Source organism: Physeter macrocephalus, chromosome 16 (genome assembly GCF_002837175.3).
Source record: "Physeter macrocephalus isolate SW-GA chromosome 16, ASM283717v5, whole genome shotgun sequence".
NCBI classification, from domain to species: Eukaryota; Metazoa; Chordata; class Mammalia; order Artiodactyla; family Physeteridae; genus Physeter; species Physeter macrocephalus.
In genome coordinates, this window is record NC_041229.1 from 21,474,522 (window position 1) to 21,497,422 (window position 22,901).

The window sequence follows — 22,901 nt, forward strand, 5'->3', positions numbered from 1 at the left end:
ATAATTAGGCTGAGGAGAATAATATTTTACTCTTCTACCTTTATACTCATGTTTTTCAAAATTGTTTCTCTGGGTCCCTTGTCAATAAAGTAAAATAAATGTATTTTAATTAATTGGACCAAAATAATCAGAGATCCAGAATCCTAAGGGTTTTACCCAATTTTGCCAACGACCTGCTTATTAAATTGTAGGCATCCTCTACTTATTAATCCTCTGTTTCTCCCTGTTAAAAGTTAAGATAATAATGGTTGCAGCTGTAAGATGATTCATGATAAATGGGATCAGGGATGGAGTAACTATAGACCAATGGTGACAACCTACCTGTGTAGCTAAAAAATTAACAGATGAACCAGTTTTGTATTTTTTTAATACAGGGGATTTTGGTGAACAACTGCTTTGGAAACCACTGACTTAGATCAGGGATCAACAGACTTTCTCTGTAAGGGACCAGGTAGTAAAATTTGCAAGTCAGCAGACAAAATTGAGGCTATTACATAGGTACTTACATAACGAGAGAAACAAATTTCCACAAATTTTTCACTGATGATATTCAATATGTAGTAGTAATTGAATACCGTTTTATGTAATACAGATATACTAATGAGAAGAATTGAATTCTTTTTCGGAAATAACATTTTGCTTAATTGGGGTTCAAAATTAGTATTCCTATCATAATAATTGAATGCAAAACGTTCTGATCTGTAATGAGATTTTATATATTTCATGATCTTTGAAAATATCTTTTCACACAGATAGGTACTGCCAAATACTAATATATCATTCTACAAGCATATAATTTTAATTGAGCATATTCCTCTCTTTGGAGGCATTTGTAGAATTTTGTTAGATTCTTCCTTTGATATTTGCCTTTTGGCATGTCGTTTCATTGCAAATTAATCACTTCCAATTGAAGGTTAGGTGGAAGTTAAAGGATTTTGGAATATGGAAATTTCTTTTTGCACAATTCAGTTGCACAAATGATTTTGAAACATAGAAAATTCCTTTCATTTGCATTAAGGTTGGTAAATACTGCTGGAACTGTAGTTTGAGCCCAGGAAATACATCTGCTATAAGTTTTTATGGAAATGGAGATCTCACTTCTTGTTTTAACTTTAGACAGGAGGAGAAGGGTAAAAGTAGCTTGACATTACTTGTCCATTAAATGTCTTAAATGTCAAATTATTGTTTTCCTTTTCTTCAGATAATTACCCAGAAATGGAAATGCTGCATCCTATGGTTGTACTATTTTTAGTTTTTTGAGGAACCTCCATACTGTTTTCCATAGTGGCTGCACCAAATTACATTCTCATCAACAGTACACATGAGGTTTCCCTTTCTCCACATCTTCACCAACACTTGTCATTTTTTGTCATTTTGATAATAGCCATTCTAACAGGTGTGAGTTGATATCTCATTGTGGTTTTGATTTACATTTCCCTAATGATTAGTGATGTTGAGCATCTTTTCATATGCCTATTGGCCATCTGCATTTCCTCTTTGGAAAAATATCTTTTCAGATCCTCTGCCCATTTTTTTAATCAGGTTGTTTGGTTTTTTGCTCTTGAATTGTATGAGTTCTTTATATATTTTGGATGTTAACCCTTTATCAGATACATGATTAGCAAATATTTTCCCCCATTCAGTAAGTTGATTTTCTATTTTGTTGATGGGTTCCTTTGCTGTGCAGGGGCTTTTTAGTTTGATGTAGTCTTTTGTTTATTTTTGCTTTTGTTGCCTTTGTTTTTGGTGTAAAATCCAAAAAATCATTGCCAAGACCAGTGGCAAGTAGCTTACCCTCATGTTTCCTTCTAGGAGTTTTATAATTTCAGTTCTTACATTCAAGTCTTGATCCATTTTGAGTTAATTTTTGTGTGTGGGTGGTCCAGTTACATGTTTTGCATGTTGCTGTCCAGTTTTCCCAACACCACTTATTGAAGAAACTATCCTCTCCTCATTGTATGTTCTTGGCTCCTTTGTCATAAATTAATTGACCATAAGTGCCGTGTTTATTTCTGGGCTCTCTATTCTGTTCCATTGATCTGGGTATCTGTTTTTATGCCAATATCATACTGTTTTGATCACTATAGCTTTATAATATACTTTGAAATTAGGAAGCATGGTGCCTCCAGCTTTGTTCTTCCTTCTCAAGATCGTTTTCTCTGTTTGGGGTCTTTTGTGGTTCTATACAAATTTTAGAATTGTTCTATTACTGTGAAAACTGCCATTGGAATTTTGATAGGGATTGCACTGAGTCTATCAACTGCTTTGGATAGTATGGGGATCTTAACAATATTAATTCTTCCAATCCATGAGCATGGAATGTCTTTCCATTTATTTGTATCTTCAATTTCTTTCATCAGTGCCTTATAGTTTTCAGTGAACAGGTCTTTCAGCTTCTTGGTTAAATTTATTCCTAGGTATTTTATTCTTTTTGGTGTAATTATAAATGGGCTTATTTTCTTAAATTCTCTTTCTAATAGTTTGTTTTCAGTGTATAGAAACAACAGATATCTATATATTGATCTTATATCTTGCAAATTGACTGAATTCATTTAGCAGTTCTAAAAGTTTTTTTGGTGAAGTCTTTAGAGTTTTCTGTATATAGTATTATGTCATCTGAGAATAGTGACAGTTTTACTTTTTCCTTTCCAATTTGGATACCTTTTATTTCTTTTTCTTGCCTACTTGTTTTGGCTAGGACTTCCAATACTATGTTGAATAAAAAATGGTGAGAGTGGCATACTTGTCTTGTTTCTGATCTTAGAGGAAAAGCTTTTGACTTTTCACTATTGAGTATGATGTTAGCTGTCATATATGACCTTTATTTTATTTATTTATTTATTTTTTTCCAGTACGCGGGCCTCTCACTGTTGTGGCCTCTCCCATTGCGGAGCACAGGCTCCAGACGCGCAGGCTCAGCGGCCATGGCTCACGGGCCCAGCCGCTCCGCGGCATGTGGGATCTTCCCGTACCGGGGCACGAACCCGTGTCCCCTGCATTGGCAGGCGGACTCTCAACCACTGCACCACCAGGGAAGCCCGATGACCTTTATTGTGTTGAGTTACATTTCCTCTATTCCCACTGTTTTGAGAGTTTTTAATCATAAATGAATGTTGAATTTTGTTAAGTGTTTTCTTTATCTATTGAAATGATCATATGATTTTTAACTTCTGTTTTGTTAATGCGGTGTATCGTGTTGATTGATTTGCAGAATATGAACCATCCTTGTATACCTAGAATAAATCCAACTTGATCATGACGTATGATTCTTTTAATGTATTGTTGAATTCAGTTTGATGATATTCTGTTAAGAATTTTTGCATATATGTTCATCAGAGATATTGGCCTATAATTTTCTTTTCTTGTGGTTTCCTTGTCTGATTTGGTATCAGAGTAATGCTGGCCTTGTAAAATGACTTTGGAATCTGTTTTTTGGAAGACTTTGAGAAGCATTGGTGTTAATTCTTCTTTGAATGTTTGGTAGAATTTACCAGTGAAGCTGTCATGTCCTGGACTTTTGTTTATAGGGAGTTTTTAAATTACTGATTCAGTCTCCCTATCAATAATCAATCTGTTCAGATTTTCTTCATATTCAGTCTTGGAAGTTTGTATGTTTCTAAGAATTTATCCATTTCTTCTAGGTTGTCCAATTTGTTGGCATATAATTGTTCGTAGTAGTCTTTTATGATCCTGTATATTTCTGAGGTATCAGTTGTAACATCTCTTTTATTTCTGATTTTATTTATTTTAGCTCTTTCTTACTGAGTCTGGCTAAAGGTTTATCAATTTTGTTCATTTTTTCAAAGAACCAGCTCTTAGTTTCATTGATCTCTTCTACTGTCTTTTAGTCTCTATTTCATTTACTGTTGCTCTAATATTTGTTATTTCCTTCCTTCTAGTAACTTTGGGCTTAGTTTGTTCTTTTAGTTCCTTGAGATGTAAAGTTAAGTTGTGTACTTGAGTTTTTTTGTTTCTTGAAGTAGGCATTTATTGAGATGAACTTCTCTCTTAGAATTTCTGCTGCATCCATAAGTTTCATATATAATATTTCCATTTTCATTTGTCTCAAGGTATTTTTCTGTTTCACTTCTGATTCTTTCATTGACCCATAGGTTGTTAACAGTAGCATGTTGTTTAATCTCCACATATTTGTGAATATTCCAGTTTTCTTGTGTAATTGATTTCTAGTTTCATACCATTGTGGTCAGAAGAAATATTTGATATGATTTCAGCCTTCTTAAATGTGTTAAGACTTGTTTTGTGGCCTAACATATGATCTATCCTGGAGAATATTCCATGTGCACTTGAGAAAAATGTATGTTCTGTTGCTTTTAGATGGAATGTTTTGCGTGTGTGTATGTATACCTTAAGTTCATCTGATTTAACTTGTCATTTAAGGATGATGTTTTCTTACTGTGTTCTGTCTGAATGATCTATCCATTTATGTAAATGGGTTATCAAAGTCCCCTACTATTATTTATTGCTGTTTATTTCTAACTTTAGGTCTGTTAACATTTGCTTTATATGTTTAGGTACTCCTATATTGGGTGCATAAATATTTACAAATCTTATATCCTCTTGTTGGATCGACATCATTATGTAATGCCCTTCTTTGTCTGTTATTACAGTCTTTGTTTTAAAGTTTATTTTGTCTGATATAAGTATAGCTACTCCAGCTTTCTTTTGGTTTCATTTTCATGAAATATCTTTTCCCATCCCTTCATTTTCAATCTTTGAATGTTCTTAGGTCTGAAGTGAGTCTCTTGTAGGCAGCATGTAGATGGGTCTTGTTTTTTTATCCATTCAGTCCCTCTCTGTCTTTTGATTGGAGAAATTACTCCACTTATATTTAAAGTAATTATTGATAGATATGTTATTGCCATTTCTGTTGTTTTCTGGCTGTTTTGTGGTTCCTCTCTTCATTTCTTCTCCTCTTGGCTTTTTTCCTTTGTGGTTTTATGACTTTCGTGATATGCTTAGGTTCCTTTGTTATTATCTTTTGTGTATCTACTTTAGGTTTTTGCTTGTTGGTTACCATGAGGCTTACATGTAACAACTTGTATTTGTAACATTATTTTTATGTTGATACCAACTTAAGTTTGAACACATTGTAAAGCGCTACATATTTATTCTCCCCCCCAACATTTTGTTTTCTGATGTCACATTTTACATCTTTTTGTCTTGTATATCCCTTACTTAAATATTGTAGTTACAGTTATTTTTTACTATTTTTTATTTTTTACCTTCATATTAGCTTTATAAGTAATTAATTCACTACCTTTACCATATATTTACCTTTACCAGTGTGATTTATACTTTTATATATTATTAATTAGCGCCCTTTCTTTTCAGCTTAAAAAAGTGCCTTTATCATCTCTTATAAGGCTGGTTTAGTGGTGATGAACTCCTTTAGCTTTTGCTTGTCTGGAAACCTCTATCTCTCCTTCAGTTCTGAATGATAACTTTACTAGATAGAGTATCCTTGGTTGGAAATGTTTGTCTTTCAGCACTTGGAATATATTGTGCCATTTCCTTCTGACCTTTAAAATTTCTGCTGAAAAATCTGCTGATAGTCTAATGGGGTTTCCCTTGTATGTAATAAGTTGTTTCTCTCTTGTAGCTTTTAAGATTCTCTCCTTGTCTTTACCTTTTGACATTTTAATTATAATGTGTCTTGGTATAGATCTCTGGGTTCATCTATTTCAAACTCTCTGGGCTTCCTAGATCTGAATTTCTGTTTCCCCAAGTTAGAACACTTTTCAGCCATTATTTCTTCAAATAAATTTTCTTCCCCTTTCTCTTTTTTCTTTTTCTGGGACCCCTATAATGTGATTTTTAATACATTTGATGTTGTCCCATTTAAGCTATCTTCACTTTTTTTCATTCTTTTTTCTTTTTGCTTCTCTGATTGGGTGAGTTTCTGTGCCCTGTCTCAAGTTCACGGATCCTTTCTTCTGCTTCATCAATCTGTTGTTGACCCCTCCCCCTGGGTATTTTTCAATTCAGTTATTCTTTAGTTCTGTGACTTCTGTTTGGAACTTTCTTATATTTTCTATCTCTGTTGAAGTTCTTGCTATGTTCATCCATTCTTCTCCCAAGTTCAGTGAGCATTTTTATGACCATTGCTGTAAATTTTTATCAGGTAAATTACTTATCTCCATTTCGTTAACTTTTTTCTGAGGTTTTATCTTGTTCTTTCATTTAGAACATATTTCTCTATTTCTTCATTTTGCTTGATTCTATATTAGTTTCTATGCATTAGATGAAACAGGCACCTCTTCCAGTCTTGAACCATTGTCCTTGTGTAAGAGATGAACCTTTTCATTCAACGCTGCCCTAGCTTTTGGTTTTCTTTCAACCCTTTGTAATTGTCCAAGCAGCCTATTTTATTTTTAATAGCTCCCAGTAGTTGAGGATGTACCAAGATCAGTCAGTGTCCCAAAGGGGAGAGAGATCAGTCAGTACCTTTATTCAGGCTGATTGGAAACCAGGTCCTCAGGCAGCAGCTTTTCAAGAATGCAAATATATGCAGTCCTCTAGGACTGCAAGCATAAGCCTTCTGGCCCCCAGAGCCAAGCTATCTGGAGGTGTCCCCTGGCAGCAGTCACAAAAATTGGGACTCCAAGTGGGTGTATAAACTCCTTTCTGGGAGATACCACTGTTCTGTAGTCATGCATAGGGGAGTGCAAAGATGGTGTCCCCTGGGTACCTTCTTTGAGAGCACCTCCATAACCTCTAGGTGTGTGCCAAACCTGAAGCCTGCCCCCAGGGCTGAAGTTCCTGGATGAGCAATAGGCCACTTTTACAAAAAGACTGGGGGTGTGTTTCAGTCTGCTGTCTGTGCAATACCCTAGGGATGGTAGTCTTCTAAGAACTGTCTCTATAATTGTTACAGTCCTGTGGGACTCAGGAATGCAAGCCCTCCTGGCCAGGTGATCAAGGGGCATTCCCTGGGTGACAGCTGCAAAAACTGTGTCACCAAATGTAAAAACCAGTGCACCAGAGGTGTGTAGAGTCTCCCCTCCAGGAGATAGAGGCACTCTGGAGCACAGCAGAGGGAGAGCACAAAAATGGTACCCACTGGCTGAAGCAGGGCAGAGGGGGAGTACAAAGATGTCATCCACTGAAAAAAGGAAAAGGAGAAAAAGAAAAAGAGAAAAAAGAAAAAGAGGACAGGAGGAAAAGGAAAGAAAGAAGAAAAAGAAAAAGATGACACCCACCAGAAAGGGGGGGAAAAAGATGGTGCCTGCAGGCGCAGAGGAGAATAGGAAGATAGTGTCCACTAGCCTCTGTCCTGGGGAGTATCCCAGCAGACCCCTGCCCCTCAGACCAATGCTTTAAAATTAGTAAATGAATCTCTTTCACATGAAGTCTGGGTGCTTTTCGAAGGGCTGCTTGTGGACTGAGCTCTGGGGTGGGTGAGCCTGGGCGTAAGCCCTTTAAGAACCCTCCCTCAGGGCTTTGCTGGTGGCGCAGTGGTTAAGAATCCACCTGCCAGTGCAGGGGACACAGGTTCAAGCCCTAGACCAGGAAGATCCCACATGCCACGGAGCAACTAGGCCCGTGCACCACAACTAGTGAGCCTGTGCTCTAGAGCCCACGAGACACAACTACTGAGCCTGTGCACCTAGAGCCCACGCTCCACAACAAGAGAAGCCACTGCAGTGAGAAGCCCGCGCACAGCACTAGCCCCCACTCTCCACAACTAGAGAAAAGCCTGCGTGCAGCAACAAAGACCCAGTGCAGCTAAAAATAAAATAAATTTTAAAATTTTAAAAAAAGGAACCCTCCCTCAGTTCTACAAAGCCCCACATGTCTCATGGCATGAGACATGTTGGTCTTCAAAGTGAGTTGTTTTGGGGGCTTATAACCTCAGATGCCAGATCTTAAAAGTTGAGGTGACCTATGTGGGGTATGAACCCTTCACTCCTTCCGGGGAAGCTCTGGGTTTTGAGTTTCTTCCTGACTATGGGTCATGCACGAGGGGTGGGGCTTGTGGTGAGATGGTGTCTCAGCCTTTTCTACCCCCTTGGATGTAGTTTCCTTCTCATTTGCCCGATGTAACAGGGTCTCTCCGCCAGTTTTGAGGGGTTTTTCAGAGGAAATTGTTCCATATATAGCTGCAGATACAGTGTATCCGTGGGAGGAGGTGAGTTCAAGATCTTCCTACATCACCATCTTGCTAAAATTTCTAATTAAGGGGTTTTTGTTGTGGTTATTTATTACTCTTTAATAATCTATAAGCACAAACTTTTAAGAATTACAATTTTTAATATTCAGTTCCATAATTTAAGCATGAAGAAACTCTAGCTTGAATCTTGCCAGAATTGTTTAGGAAAGCTGGATGTACATGAATTTCATTTGCTCTGCATTTACATCATCCTAATCTTTTTTATAACAATTGCATGTTTGTTCATCAGCCTTTGACATTTAGAAAGTAAGAGCTATGCATTAAAACCTCTGCAAGAAAGTAAACTTTAATGAATTTTTTTTTCTCTCAGTCCCAAAGGGAACATGAACTCTAAAATTGACTGTTGTACATAATAAAAGACATGGCTGCAGCTGAAAGCATTTATAATGAAGTACAGAACTCAATTTCTACTTTATCATCTGTCTACATTCATCAGATAGCTGGGTATATAACTTTATGATAGAGCATTTTTCCTAAGAAGTGTGTGAAAGCTAAAAAATCAAATAAATCTGGTTTCGAAATAGTGAAACCAGATTAAATGTGAGGAAAGTAGACTGAGTACAACTCCTCAACATATATAAAGATACATATTAAACAAACATTTGCACAGATTGACATTGCTGGCATACAGGAACCCCCCTTCTGGATTTAAGAATAAGGTTCAGTGTCCTTTTATGTTTTTTTAAAATGGTGGAGGTTGGGAGTGTCAGGGCAGAAAGGAAGTGATTTAGTTAAGCAGAGTCTGGTATTCCTTCCTGTCTGCATACTTCCTGAAGGCTGTTACACAGATGGAGAAAAGGGTGTGGGGAGGGGGTCCTCTTTGTGGAGAAGAGATTGGTGCCTTAGCAGCTTTAATCAAGATTGCTATGACCTATGCCCTGAGCAAAGTAGCACTTTTCATACACTATCCTATTTAATCCTCTCAATAAGGCTTTGAGGTGTAGGTAATTTTCTCATTTTAAAATTGAAGAAAAAGGGTAAGTAACGTGCACAAATTAGTGTTTGAGCCAGGAGTCTAAGTGGGCTCCTGACTCCAGAACCAGAGACCTTTACATCTGGATGTATGCACATTAATGATGCACTGACTATCCTGAGGAAGCCAAGGGTGGATGATGGTCTGAAGGCTTTTCAGTAAAATGTTACTTATTTGATTATCCTTCCACGATTTGGCTTTTTTAGTATTTGGTTTAAGTTGGTTATGCTAAGGAAATAAACAGTATAAAACACTTGTTTTAAATGAGCATTTGACACTGCTGATCGTGTCCTCCCTGAAAAGATTATCTTCTTCATTGTTCCATTGTCAGGGAGTGCTGAGTAGCTGAACATCATCTCTGGCATCTTGGTTGCATGTCAGGACCACAGAGCTGAAGTGTATTGACTAATCCAATGCACTGTCCCTAGAGAAAATGAAGTCTAACCCTGTGTGGTCGCCACCTGGGAGTTATGGCCTTTCAAATCTCAGCCCTGTTAGCCTTAACTGCAAGCTGTTTTGAATCTGCCCCACACACGTGCATGCTTCGGGGATCAGCCAGAGATTTGGGAAGAATTTATACACAATGTTTGGGGCTCCCACTATTCAGTTTTCTCCTTTCTGGGATTCCCCCCCACCCCCGCTCACTTTCCAGCTGCTCTGGTTACCTCCATCTCTAGTCTCTATTTTTTTCAAGCCAGTAAGAGTGCGGGTTTCTCTCCCAATTTTAGTCACCCCTACACCCTGGGGCCCATCCTCTGGCTGAAAGCTGTAAAAATAGGAAACTTACCCAGTGCCATGCCATTCCCTTCTTCCAAGTGTCAGACTTTTACCTCCACTGTCTATCTTCTTTTGGTTACTCTTTAGTGCCTTCAGGTAGGCTTTTATATTTTTTAAATTTTGTCCAGAGTTTATAGTTGTTACCTGTGCGTATGTGTTGAGGGCCAGAGGGCACACACGGCAGAAAGGTCCAAAAGGAACCTTAATGAGCTGTCTTTTTAAGTATCAAATTCTGTGCAAATCAATCAATTTTCATGTTAAAATTAGATACAGCTGACATCAAAAATGTCTTAGAGGGCTTCCCTGGTGGCGCAATGGTTGAGAACCTGCCTGCCAATGCAGGGGACACGGGTTCGAGCCCTGGTCTGGGAAGATCCCACATGCCGCGGAGCAACTAAGCCCCGTGTGCCACAACTACTGAGCCTGCGCGTCCGGAGCCTGTGCTCCGCAACGAGAGGCCGCGACAGTGAGAGGCCCGCGCACCGCGATGAAGAGTGGCCCCCGCTCGCCGCAACTAGAGAAAGCCCTCACACAGAAACGAAGACCCAACACAAACAAAAATAAATAAATAAATAAATATTTTTTTAAAAAATGTCTTAGAATTATGATCTCACAAAATCATGATTCACTGTTGACCTTTCTTACTTCTGCCCGTTTTGTTCATACTATCTTTTACCACCTAAATGTCTCCTCAGTTCAATTACTGTTTGAGAATGATTTATTGAGTAGTTAACTTCAGACAAGTCATGGTGCTAGATCCTCTACCTATTGAAATCGTGTTCATTCAAAATTCACATCAAATGCACATGCCTCCAGGATCACTCCCTCACTCCTAATCGATAGATAGATGTGCTTTATTGTTCTTCTGAATACCTTTGATGCTTTGTTCCCCCCTTATGACATTTTATTTGTTAATATACTTGCTTTCCCCTCACCACCACCCCATCACCAGCCTTGTTCCCCCATTAGATTGTAAACTTTACCATGGCAAGGGCAAGTCTCACTCATGTTTGTATCCATCCATGCTTCCTTAAACAGTGCTTCCTTTGCAGTTGGAAAAAAGGGGGGGAATATAGAACATTAGTTTCCTATATCTCTATCCTCAGTAGTAGAGTGGAACATCAGATAATAAAGCATTCTTGTTTCTAGAGAGCAACTTAGTAGAGACAACTCTTCTTCCCCTAATTCTTCTTCTTCTTCTTCTTCCTCTTTGTTTACCTCCTCCTCCTCCTCCTCTTCCTCTTTCCCCTTCTCCTCTCCTCTCTCCTTTTCTCCTTCTTCCTTTCTTTTTCTCACTATTTAATTGTGATCTAATTTAATCTTCAACTTTTTTTGTATGCTTAGTCTCTGCTTCAAAATGGGATATGTGTTGGTATGAAACCCTTTTGCTTTAATTTGTTATAGTTCAGTAAGGGATCCCTTCTTTTACCTATGAAAATTTAGTGCCAGAACTTAACTAAATAGCACAGTGATGTCTCCAGGATAGATAGGCGAATAACCCAAATGTTTGACTTCTTCCTTAATTTATAAACTACTGAGCCATAGTAATGAATGTACTGTAAAATGAGAACTGTAGAAATAAGATTAAGTGAATTAAATTATTTTCCCTAATAATCTCACTTCTTCCTTAGATTCAGGTCAGAAGACATTTAAAAGGAGAAGATCCATCATAAACTGGGCCTTCTGGCGGGGCTCTAGCACTCACCTTGATAACTTACCCACGTCACCAACATCTCCTGTGCCAGGACAGCTCTTTGGGGTTTCTCTGCCAAATATCTGTGAGAACGACAATCTGCCCAAAGCTGTCTTGGTAAGTCTTATTTTGGCCTGTAACACTGACAGGAAAGGAGGTTTGGGAAAGGAGAGCTCGGGGAGGTAAATCTATCCCCAAATGGAAAATTATAGACACCCTTGACTCTGACTGAGAATCTTTATTACTTCAAAGAATAAAAATCTGATTAAGCTATTGCAGAGTCATAAGGCAGACATAATGGGGAGAGATGATCTAGTCTACTGGTTTCAGGGAAAAGCCACATAAACCTGCTCAGATAAATTAGAATCTGCTCTGTAGAGAGAGAATCCACATTAGCCGTCACATTTCTCCCACAGCCTTTCTTGAACCCTACATTGTTCAGGAAGTCTCATTTAATCACTTTAGCAACAGAGACTAAATCTTATATTTCTATACTAAATCTTATATTTTTATTTGTATTCCAGGTCTTTAAGCGTAAAGATAACATCTGCTGGCATTTAATTATCTTTTGTATGTAGAAGAGATCAAATGAAAGCCACTAAGTATTATTGTCTCTGGTTAATTTAGTAAATGATCACTGTTAAGCAACATTTATTGAGTGTCCATTATCCTCCAAGCACTATGCTAGATGCCTGGCACTTTTTCCTGTATTGTGCATCTATTGTACTAGTCTAGCCACTTTATTGCTTATCCGTCACAACAGATTTAGAGGGTAGTTACCATCATCATCATCATCATCACCATCATTCCTACTCTACAAATTAAAGGGAAAAAAAACCCTTGAGTTTACCAAAGGTCACACAATAAATACGTGTCATAGCTAGGTTCCAGATCCCATGGGTTGCTCGTCTCCAACACCTATTCTCTTCCTACATGGCAAGCAGAGGATACACAGAAAAAAAGAAAGCAAAATGAAAGATTGAACAGAATGGAATGGAATGGAATGAAGAAAGCTTCCTGGAAGAGATGATTTTGGAGGCTGATTTTAAAATAAGGAAGTAAATACAGGAAGTAGAATAAAATGTAAAGTCACATGAAAAGAAAGACAAGCAAGTGGAGAGTGAATTTGGCAAGAGCATTTCCATATTAAGGGAAAAGAGTCTGTATTAGAGAATAATGGGGAAAGAGTAGTTAGGGAGGAGAGAGACAAGTTAACAGGTACCTTGAAGTGACTGTTGGTTCACTGAAAAAAGACAATCTCATTAAAGCAAGCGTTTAAAGTGTTTTAGATGTTGAATATAGCAAGAATAAACAGGAGAAAGAGATTTAGAGACAGCAAAAAACAAATTGACTTTAAATCTCTAGGAGACCATCTAGCCCCAATCCTTCAGGGCTTCCCCCTGTTATACCCTAGCCTCTGGCAGCTGGAGAGGGCAAATATATGTTCCCTTGCTTGTTATGCATGAAGTGCCATTTTGATTTTTTTTTCCCTTGCTTCCCCATAGGATATGCTTTTCTTTCTTAACCAAAAAGGACCCCTCACAAAAGGCATCTTCAGACAGTCGGCCAATGTGAAATCCTGCAGAGAACTGAAAGAGAAACTGAATTCTGGAGCTGAAGTACAACTAGACTGTGAATCTATTTTCGTGATAGCATCTGTCTTAAAGGTAGGGAAAGTTCTCCCTTCATCCACCCCACAACATAGCTCTGGAGAAAGACAACTGGTTTCTTTCATTATAACATTATCCCCATCTGCAAAGGACCATAATAGAATTAGAATCTTAAAAAGTGTTAAATAACACTTCACAAAGTCACATTGGCCTTTAAAAGCCACTGCTAATGATGTGGCATGTCAGATAGGCTTTTTAAAAGTTTTTCATCCCACATCACTCTCTTCATCTTCACGTCTGCCAATCCCATGTAAAAAAATTAAATTAAATAAAAATTAAAAATAATCATAACACACAGCATATTTACCAAAGTAAACATCCTCATGACTTCTCACAATCTCACTATCTTCCTAATAAAGGCAACATTTTCAAAAGTAAACTTTTATTAAACTCTGAAACAGAGTTTACCAGAGTAAACAAACATTTGCCTAACAACTGAAACAAAAAATTGCTCACTGAAACCACTGAAAATTCCATTCATTTATACAGTCACCCCCTAATGCCTTTTAAAAGTAAAGTTGGAGTAGGAATGACTCCAACATCTAGTCCTTCTTTTATGAAATCCTTACCACATTTGGCATTCTTAAAGGTTCTCACCCTTCATCCCATGTGTGTCTGGTATTTCACAGTAAGCTTCTTTGCTGCAAATATTTTTGCCACATAACTAATTGGCCACAGGTCAACTTTACCATAAAAAATAAAATAACTGGTTGACAGTTTGTTTTGACATACACAGTATAAAAATCATTACAGATGATGATGATTGGTCCCAAGAGTTGGTTTCATATTTTGAAAGACACTACATTGGAGGTGAAGGAGGCCAAGGGCCTTGAAGGCATAGCATAAACCCACATTTCCCCTAGAACTTAGCAACATTTATCAATGGACAAATGACAGTATGCCAAAAACACAATGGTGTGGAAGACTTTCACAAACACTCAGGCACAAATCTGCATCCTAGTACCTAGTATTTGAAACCTGGTACCTCTCTTAATGAAGGAAGAAATTTTAGCAAAAAAGAAAAAGTGTGATGCTGAACAAGAGACGAATCAACAAGCAAAAAAAAATGTATAAAATACTATGAACGAAAGACTTGGAAGACAAGTGCTTAAGTACAACCCACAAAATAATGTCAGTTAATTGCATAGTATTGCCATGAATCTACACACATTTTAAATGTGTTCAAATATTTTGCATTTCACAATAAAGTCTTTAATTTTGTTATTCTCATGTTTCATTATATCCTTTTTAATATCCCTCATTTATTTTTTGTTATTTTACCTTTTATGGTAGAATTGCCTTACAGCCAATTCATTATTTGGTAAAAGTTTTTACAGCAAAAATGCTTGTGGCAGATAAGCTTACTTATGGCAAAAAAACCTAGAACCCACCCCTGTGGTTACTTAACTCACATCCACAGTTGAGTTAGACTTCTAAAATGTTTTCCTCCTCACATTCTTGAAAATGTCTCACATTTTTGGAAAACCTAAAGTCAAAACCAGCTTTTAGCAGAGCTTTTGACCTCAGCAATAGCTTCTGCAGACCAGCATCAGGCTCCCATCTCCCAGCAGGGTTGGAATGCACCAGAGCTAGGGGTGGAGACAGTGCCCCAGCCTGCATCCCAGGGCCTGGAGCATAAAAACCAAATTAAGGAAAACATGGTGAAGAAGACTCTTGCATATTCCTACTGCTGGTCAGTTGCTTACAGAATCATACTTTATGACTTAATGAACAATCAGATGTCTCTTGGTAAAAGGGCCATGTCTGCTCTTAAACAACCCTTGCCATGGGCTTTCACAATAAAGTATTACTCAAAAGAACTGGAGAGGGCTTCCCTGGTGGCGCAGTGGTTGAGAATCCGCCTGCCGATGCAGGGGAACCGGGTTCTTGCCCCGGTCCGGGAAGATCCCACATGCCGCGGAGCGGCTGGGCCCGTGAGCCATGGCCGCTGAGCCTGCGCGTCCGGAGCCTGTGCTCCGCAACGGGAGAGGCCACAACAGCGAAGGGCCCGCGTACCACAAAAAAAAAAAAAAAAAAAAAAAGCTAAAAAAAAAAAAAGAACTGGAGAATTGGAGCTAGGGTCATCTAATTTATTTTACACAGGATTTTGATTACCCTTCAGTCCTGGAGTACAATAAAAGTATGTATGGTGTGCTTAGCCACGTACATGTCATACATGCAGATATATGCATGATGAATTTTTCTTTTTTTAAAATCATATAATTAGGCTTTCTCCCATCTCTTAATTTAAGAAGTTAAAGCTTATGTTTTAGAAAATTTTCCTTACTATGCTATTCATCACAGCACTATGCTTCTTAAAACTTTGTACTAAATTGTTGAGGCTATTACAAAGAAGTATGGTTCTAGAAGAGTTAAACTGTATTTCAGATTGAAGAAATTGTACTTATAGAAGAGTAAATGAAACACAGAAAGTAATCCAAATGATTGAAAAGTCTGGTTAGATGGGTTCCAACTAATTAAAGTTTCATAATCATATAACTGTGTTTTACTCTCATTTCTTCCAAGTGGTTGCAGGAAAGGGAAACTTTTTGCCGAAAGTTTTTGAGCTTTTTTTTTTGTTTTGTTTCTTGTTTTTAAGACTATTTGGAAGTGATACTTAAGTTTTCCTTTAATTTTTTGCTTATACTCGTTTTGTTTAAATATAAGCTTAACCTTCAAACTATAATTGTAAGAAAATTGCTTGAGATACTGTAATTTTGATCCATCAGACCTTTGAGGAAAAGTTCATTTTTAATCCTAGGAATCTCATCTCAAATTAATATGGGCATTCTGCTGATGGCCTGGGTTCTGGTTTCGGAGGGGAGGAGGCTTTCCATTGAGTGCTAAGAGTTGGTGATTGTAATTCAGAACCAGCTCTCACATCCTTTCTCAGACCGATGGTGGTTATTATTTCGTAACTTGTTATTCCAGCTGTGGAGAGTTCATTGAGATGTTACAAGTTATTATCTTTCAAGTGCAGGTTTTAAGATTTAATGATGTTTTTCTTCAAAACAGATCATAAGTATTTTTTCCACTGAGATTTTAAAAGAGAGGCATTGTCACTGCCCCAATTTGAAATAACAGATTTTGGCTCTTCTGACTCTGACTTTTAAAGTAGGTGCAGCAACTAAAATTAGTCTGAAATTGTGAAAATTCGGTAGCTTTACCCAAAAGAAAGAGGTAACTTTTGTGATGACACATCTGAATCACAAGTATCCAGGTACATTTCTACTGAAAAATATAATAGAACAGAGAAAGACTTTGTATCAATCATCTTCCTACTTCTTAACTACTCTAAAACAAATGTATGATAATAGGTAACATGACTACAAAGAGGTTTATAAAAATTATTTTAGAATCTCAGTTATAGTTAGTTGACCTTCCCTTGTCCTTCACTAATATTTGACCATATGACAAATAGCAACAGTTCAGTAATGACCTCTACTATGTCTGGGACTGTGCTTGGCATTAAGGTGTATGATGTAGAAGGTGAGGGTCTGACCCTGCCCTGAAGGAGCTAATAAGCTCGTGGGGGACATGCTCACCTAATTAGCTAACTGCAACACTTAGGTATCACAGCTTCCATCTTAGTAATAAAAACATGACATGTAAGTAACAAGTTGTGCATTGCCATTTTAAAGCACATAGATGAAGTTGCTGATTTGATTTTCCAGCAAGGATTAAAATTATTCAATTGCAGACTTTCACCTATCTCAATGTTGTAGGCAGGAACTTGCAAGAGGATAGTCAACCATGGGTACAGTGCTTACATATGAAATTGAGTTTTGTCTGCCTGAAGTTTACTAAGGTGGAGATCAGACTTTGCAAGCTTGGCTTGTTAGAACCATGCCAAAAGCAGCAGAGAGAGTTGGCCTAGATCAGAAAGGAACATAGGACCAGGACCAAAATTAGTTCATTTTTAAGCTTTTTATTAACATATGTCAAACAACAAACTCCGTTGATTATATCCTACTTGTGTCATAGTCTGGTTTCACCACACCTAGCCCTGCCAGTGGTCTCAGCATAAAAGGCTCTCAAAGGCCAGAAAGGATAATGTGCCAGGGACATATTATTTAATATACATTAGGCATGGGGTGCTGTCCTAGGCTCCCAGAGCCCAGCCATAGCCTGGAGTGCTCTTTCCCCATGATACATGAGAACCCTTCTATGGGGAATATAAGGAGAAACTCTAAGTACCTCTGGATGGAATTATTCACCAATGCCACTGGAATATAAAGTTCTAAAATAACAGGGACTTGGTTTTATTTACTACTCTATCCCTAGCACCTTAAACAGTGCCTGGCACATATGAATAAATATGTATAGAATGATTGGATGACTGATTACCACATTATGAATCTCACAAATATCTTCATGCATTTCTTTTAACTAGTGAAATAAAAAGGATTTAGGATGGTTTGCCAGACCCTGCCATGTTATACTAATTTGCTAAAATGTACACACACAGGAGGTTTCATCCCAAACAGGTTGTCCATTATCTTTACCACTATAGACCAGAATCCAATTTCCCTCTGGTTTTTGTTAGAAAAATATCAAAGCATGCATTTCTCTGTGTGCACATCATTGAAGTGTTGTCACAGAGCTCTGTGTATTCCAAAGAAGGGACAACTTAACTGTACTTTCCAATAACGTGTCTTCTATGTAATTTCTCTAATACATAATTAGCATGAGAATAACAATTTAAAATATTTGTTTTTCCCTCTATATAAGGATTTTCTACGAAATATTCCAGGAAGTACTTTTTCGTCAGATCTCTATGATCATTGGGTCTGTGTAATGGATCAAGGAAATGATGAAGAGAAAATAAATGCAGTTCAAAGGTAATTATTCTTATTTGGTCATTTCTCAAAAACACTTTTTAAAAAACATATTTTATAAGCTTGTCTATTAATGTAATATGACTATCAAAGTCAAATCCATGAGGACCAGTTTAAAAATAGATTTATGCTAGCTAGTGTCATTGTTATTGTTTTTTTTTCCCTAACCTTATTAACATGGAATACTCTACCATTGTACACCTTCTGTATATCTGAATCTGATAGGAGCTGAAACCCATTAGACCAGTAGCTAACACAGTAGACCAAGTCTACAATTTATGATCTTAGTTTTGGTAAGTATTTAACTAACCAGACAATTCCTTATATACTTCACTTAGCAACTGAATTCATATAGAGAAAATTCCTTCCCCTCAAGGAACTAAGTCTAGTCGAATAGATAGAATAGATGAAACAAAGAATAACAGTGTAGTATAATCAGTGCTATGAAAGAGATATATGAAGAAGGGTATGTGGGAATACTACAGAGGGAAAAGTGTATTGTCTGTATTCATGCAAAGAATGCATTGTCTGTACTCATGCAAAGGTAAGTTGCTGGCAGGACTTGCCACCCTGATTCCTGAATATTTCCTGCATTATAAGAGAAGCAATACTTCCAGTTCTGTGAAAACCCAAGAATCCCAATATCATTTATTTGCCTATGCTTGTTTAGTACAGCTTTTTCTTGAGCAGCTTTCAAATACAAATTATTATCTACACACTGCTATTGATAGACACCTTTTATCAGTAGAAGAAAATAGTATAACTGTTGAAGACACCAGAATCAAAGCCATGTAACAAAATTCTATCTCTGCTTCCATTAAGGTTTGGTGGAAACCATTCAGAGGTAGTGAACATCAGATTCTGTATTTTGTTGCTCATTGTCTAAAACTTTATATTCTACAAACTTCTAAATGGGCGATTTTTTTTTAAGAAGGTAAACTTATGGCTTTCATACAAATACAAAATGAACACATGTGAAAGATTTTATTTAAAACATTAATTAATGAGAAAACTAGTAAGATATTACTGCCAGTTCAAAGGAGATTTCAAACTATCAGTACCATAGCTTACAGAGTTAAATCAGAAATGCTGAAATGAATATACAAGTAGATGCAAAACTGACTTTTACTACTGGGGCATGGAGGTGTGTGTACAAATAAACCATTTATCTCTCCACCAGACAGAATTTTCCAGTCTATAGACAAGTGTTAAGTGCTCTGCTGTCAGTAATCTACAATTTTCAGAGTTGTAAAATAACTCAAAGGTTTAGGGCCCCCATAGAATCAGATACCCTAGAGCAGGGGTCCCCAACCCCTGGGCCATGGACCAGTACCAGTCTGCGGCCTGTGAGGAACCGGGCCGCACAGCAGGAGGTAAGTGTGCGGCGGGTAAGAGAGCGAAGCTTCATCTGCTGCTCTCCATCGCGCCCCATCACTCACATTACCGCCTGAACCATCCCCCCCAGCCCCACTGTCCATGTAAAAATTGTCGTCCATGAAACCAGTCTCCGGTGCCAAAAACGTTGGGGACCACTGCCCTAGAGTATGATAGACAGTGCCTCACTTTCCATTGAATACATTCAGTAATCTTTTGGTCTATTTCAGTATCTTTCATAATTTGTCCCTACAAAACTGTACTCATTGTCAGTCCATAGTGCTGAAGAAACACCTCTCTGCTGTTTATGCAACAGGAGTCAGATTACCCAATGTAACCCCAGGTTACAGATTCTTGTTGGAAAAAAGCAACAAGCATGACTATCAACATATGTTTTCTGTATGGTAGTAAAAATTATTTTTAGTGAATGATCATTTAAAATCCCTTATCAATTACAAAATAGGAACAGCAGGAAAAATACTATCGTAAGCTTGACTTATGTGTGAAAGTAATACCAATGAGATAAAGAGATGTGGGACAAAACTGAGCTCGGAAGCTGTTGGAGCAGAGCATAAGCTCTCAGAATGGACCTGGGAGTCTTCGTAGCTGAAGTTTGGGTTTTTACCAAGAGACAGAATCCTTGTGTTGCTACTTGGAAGTAAAGGAGCATATTAAATATAACTGTTTAATTTCATCAGAAAGTTTTTTGGGGTTTTGGTTGAGAATATTCTGGAATGTTACAGGATTTGCATAAGACACATTGTACCAGTTTCAGGTAAATATTTCAGGCAGCATTTTTTTATAAACCATTTTTCTGCATTCTTTCACATTTTCATTGGATTGTGAAGGCAGTGTACAAAATAAATAAATAAATCTCCAGTGCTCACTTTCTCTCCTATGTACAGGCAGTCCTCACTTTGCATGTACCATGTTAACATGCTTTCCTGTACATCTGAACTGTGAAAAGCAAGGGCTGCCTGGCTATACAAGTTTTCTATGAAATGTTTGCTTAAAGAGTACATTTTTCTGTCTTTAGGCTATTAGACCAGCTTCCCAGAGCCAATGTTATTCTCCTAAGGTATCTTTTTGGGGTATTATACAACATTGAACAACATTCCTCATCCAATCAGATGACTGCATTTAATTTAGCAGTGTGCATCGCTCCAAGCATTCTTTGGCCTCCTACTTCCTCCAGTCCAGAACTAGAAAACGAATTTACAAAAAAGGTAATGAAGTTTTTCATTTTTATGCTGTGAGGGACCAAGTCCCCATTTTGAACCTAACATTCAGGGTATTAATTCTGAAAGATATTTTCTTAAATAACTTCAGTACATACCCTTATAAATTTGAGTTCATTGAGTGTTTTATCCTATCCTGGTAGACTGTAGAAAGGTGATTTCTTGAGCAAAAAAAGTTATAGCAGTTGGATTACTTCCCTTTTCCCTTTCAGGAGGAAAACCACTATGACTGACTGACTTAAACCATAGAGTGATAAGAAAGCAGTTGATATGATTTTAAAAGAAATAAGGACTTTGGAATTTGACAGGTCAGGGTTGGATTCTCAGCCCTACCACTTGCCAGATGTACAATCTTGGGCAAAATTAGTTACATTGATCCACAGTTTCCTCATCTAAAAAATGGAGGTGTTGATAATATCGACATAGTTCATACAGTAGTTACTTGAAATCACACTCGTGTAGGGCCTGGTGGTTAGTACAGGGGTGGGGGTATCAGTTCCCCTTGCTCCCAACATTCTGCCTGCTCCTTTGCCTCAGCTATTGGGGCAAGAAAGCTATGTAAACGTTCTGGTATATCCCATGGAGGCACAAAGCTCCCTAGTAAAATCTTACCTCTTCCCCCAAGCACCTCCAGTTAGGGAGCCTAAGGGAAGGAAATGCATAGGAAGAGACCAGTCAGGCAAAATGCAAGTTTTCTCTCCAGCTGTCTCTCTCCTTCACAATAAATCCACAGAGGATACCTACCCACTTCCCACGCTCATGACTCCTGCCTTTTACATAAGAAATGCATTTTATAAGTGTTCATCTAATGATGCTTCATGAATTTTAATGAGAAGGTATATTTCTTCACCCCAAATGCCCTATAGAGAATACTTAAAATTACTCTAATTTTAAAGACAGAACTATTGGCATAAAAATGTTAGCATTAAGCCAAGGCCACACATAATAACAAATAATAACTTTAGTCCACTGATTAAAGTTAATTTCTATGCTCAAACTACTCTTGAAAGTATCATAGTTTGTTAGAGGAAACTGTATTGTATACTTTTAAAGCAGACCTGAATTTTTCTCAGGATTCTTTTGCATTTTTTGTTAGAATCAGGATTCATATGTGAAATGTGATTTATAGACATGCTATATGAGAAGTAGCAGTTCATTTTTGTCCCTTTTTTGTACAGGTTTCTCTTCTTATACAATTTCTGATTGAAAATTGCTGTCGGATATTTGGAGAAGAAATCACTTCCCTCTTGGGAGAGGTTTCAGTGAGATGTGATACTAGAGAGAATGCCTCAGGTATTGTGAATAATTGGATTGTTTTTTGTAGGAAACAGACACACATCTGTGAAGATCAGCTGGGACAGTGGTTATCCTGGAGCCCACAGCAGCTCAGGTGAAGGGGGCCTCTCACCTGGGTTAGTGGGCCTAGGACTTCTGCTCCTTCCTTAGAAGGCCTGCTAATAGGGTATGTTAACACTGTGGTAGGATTAAGAAATGTATAAGACAAGGTCCCAAACTCCAAGAAGTTGTTAGTGGCAGCATTATATGGTATGATGTTTTTAACCTTTCTTTAAATAAAACTTTACAAGGAACCCCAATATGAATAACACAGCTGCTGTGGTTGAAACTGGAGTAGAAGGCCCAGAGGCAGTAGAGGCAGCCCTGGTTTTTTCGCTCTTCACCTTCCTCCTAGAGACTTCTCAGAATTCTAGTGCACTGCAAAAACAACTAGCATCATGGGGCAGGCCAGGGTGTGTTAGGGGTAAAGACATTCAACGTTCCAGATTATGAATTCTTGTACCACCAATTACTAGTTATGTTACCTTTGGCCAATTATTCTATGCCACTGAAAATCATTATCTTCGTTTATAAATATGGATAACCATAATATCTAACTGCGATGGTTGTATTAAAGATTAAATAAAGGATAGTAAAAAAAACTTTGTCAAATAGAAATTGATAGGGTTAGTAAATGGTATCTCTGAGACTAGAGTTAATTATGTATATCCACCAGCTAATCCATTTAAAAGACAAGAGTCTTATTCAGAACCTGGGTATATCTGGCATTAATTCCTTTATATTTTTAACTGTTTCTTGGTATCTCCTCATTGCTTTGAGGAAACCTTACTTAAGGAAAGCCCATTTCTTCA

The 22,901-nt window shown here is 37.6% G+C and overlaps 1 protein-coding gene across 4 annotated transcripts in view; it reads left to right on the forward strand.

Annotated features, from left to right (window-relative positions):
* ARHGAP20 (Rho GTPase activating protein 20) overlaps positions 1-22,901 on the forward strand; it is a 142,111-nt gene that overhangs the window by 114,279 nt on the left and 4,931 nt on the right. For all 4 annotated transcript variants that reach the window (XM_024131298.3, XM_024131299.3, XM_007115285.3 and 1 more), the window contains 5 exons: positions 11,573-11,751; positions 13,140-13,301; positions 18,036-18,145; positions 20,553-20,742; positions 21,933-22,047. In XM_024131298.3, coding sequence (XP_023987066.1) covers positions 11,573-11,751; positions 13,140-13,301; positions 18,036-18,145; positions 20,553-20,742; positions 21,933-22,047 — 756 coding nt within the window. The remainder of the gene's footprint in view (positions 1-11,572; positions 11,752-13,139; positions 13,302-18,035; positions 18,146-20,552; positions 20,743-21,932; positions 22,048-22,901) is intronic.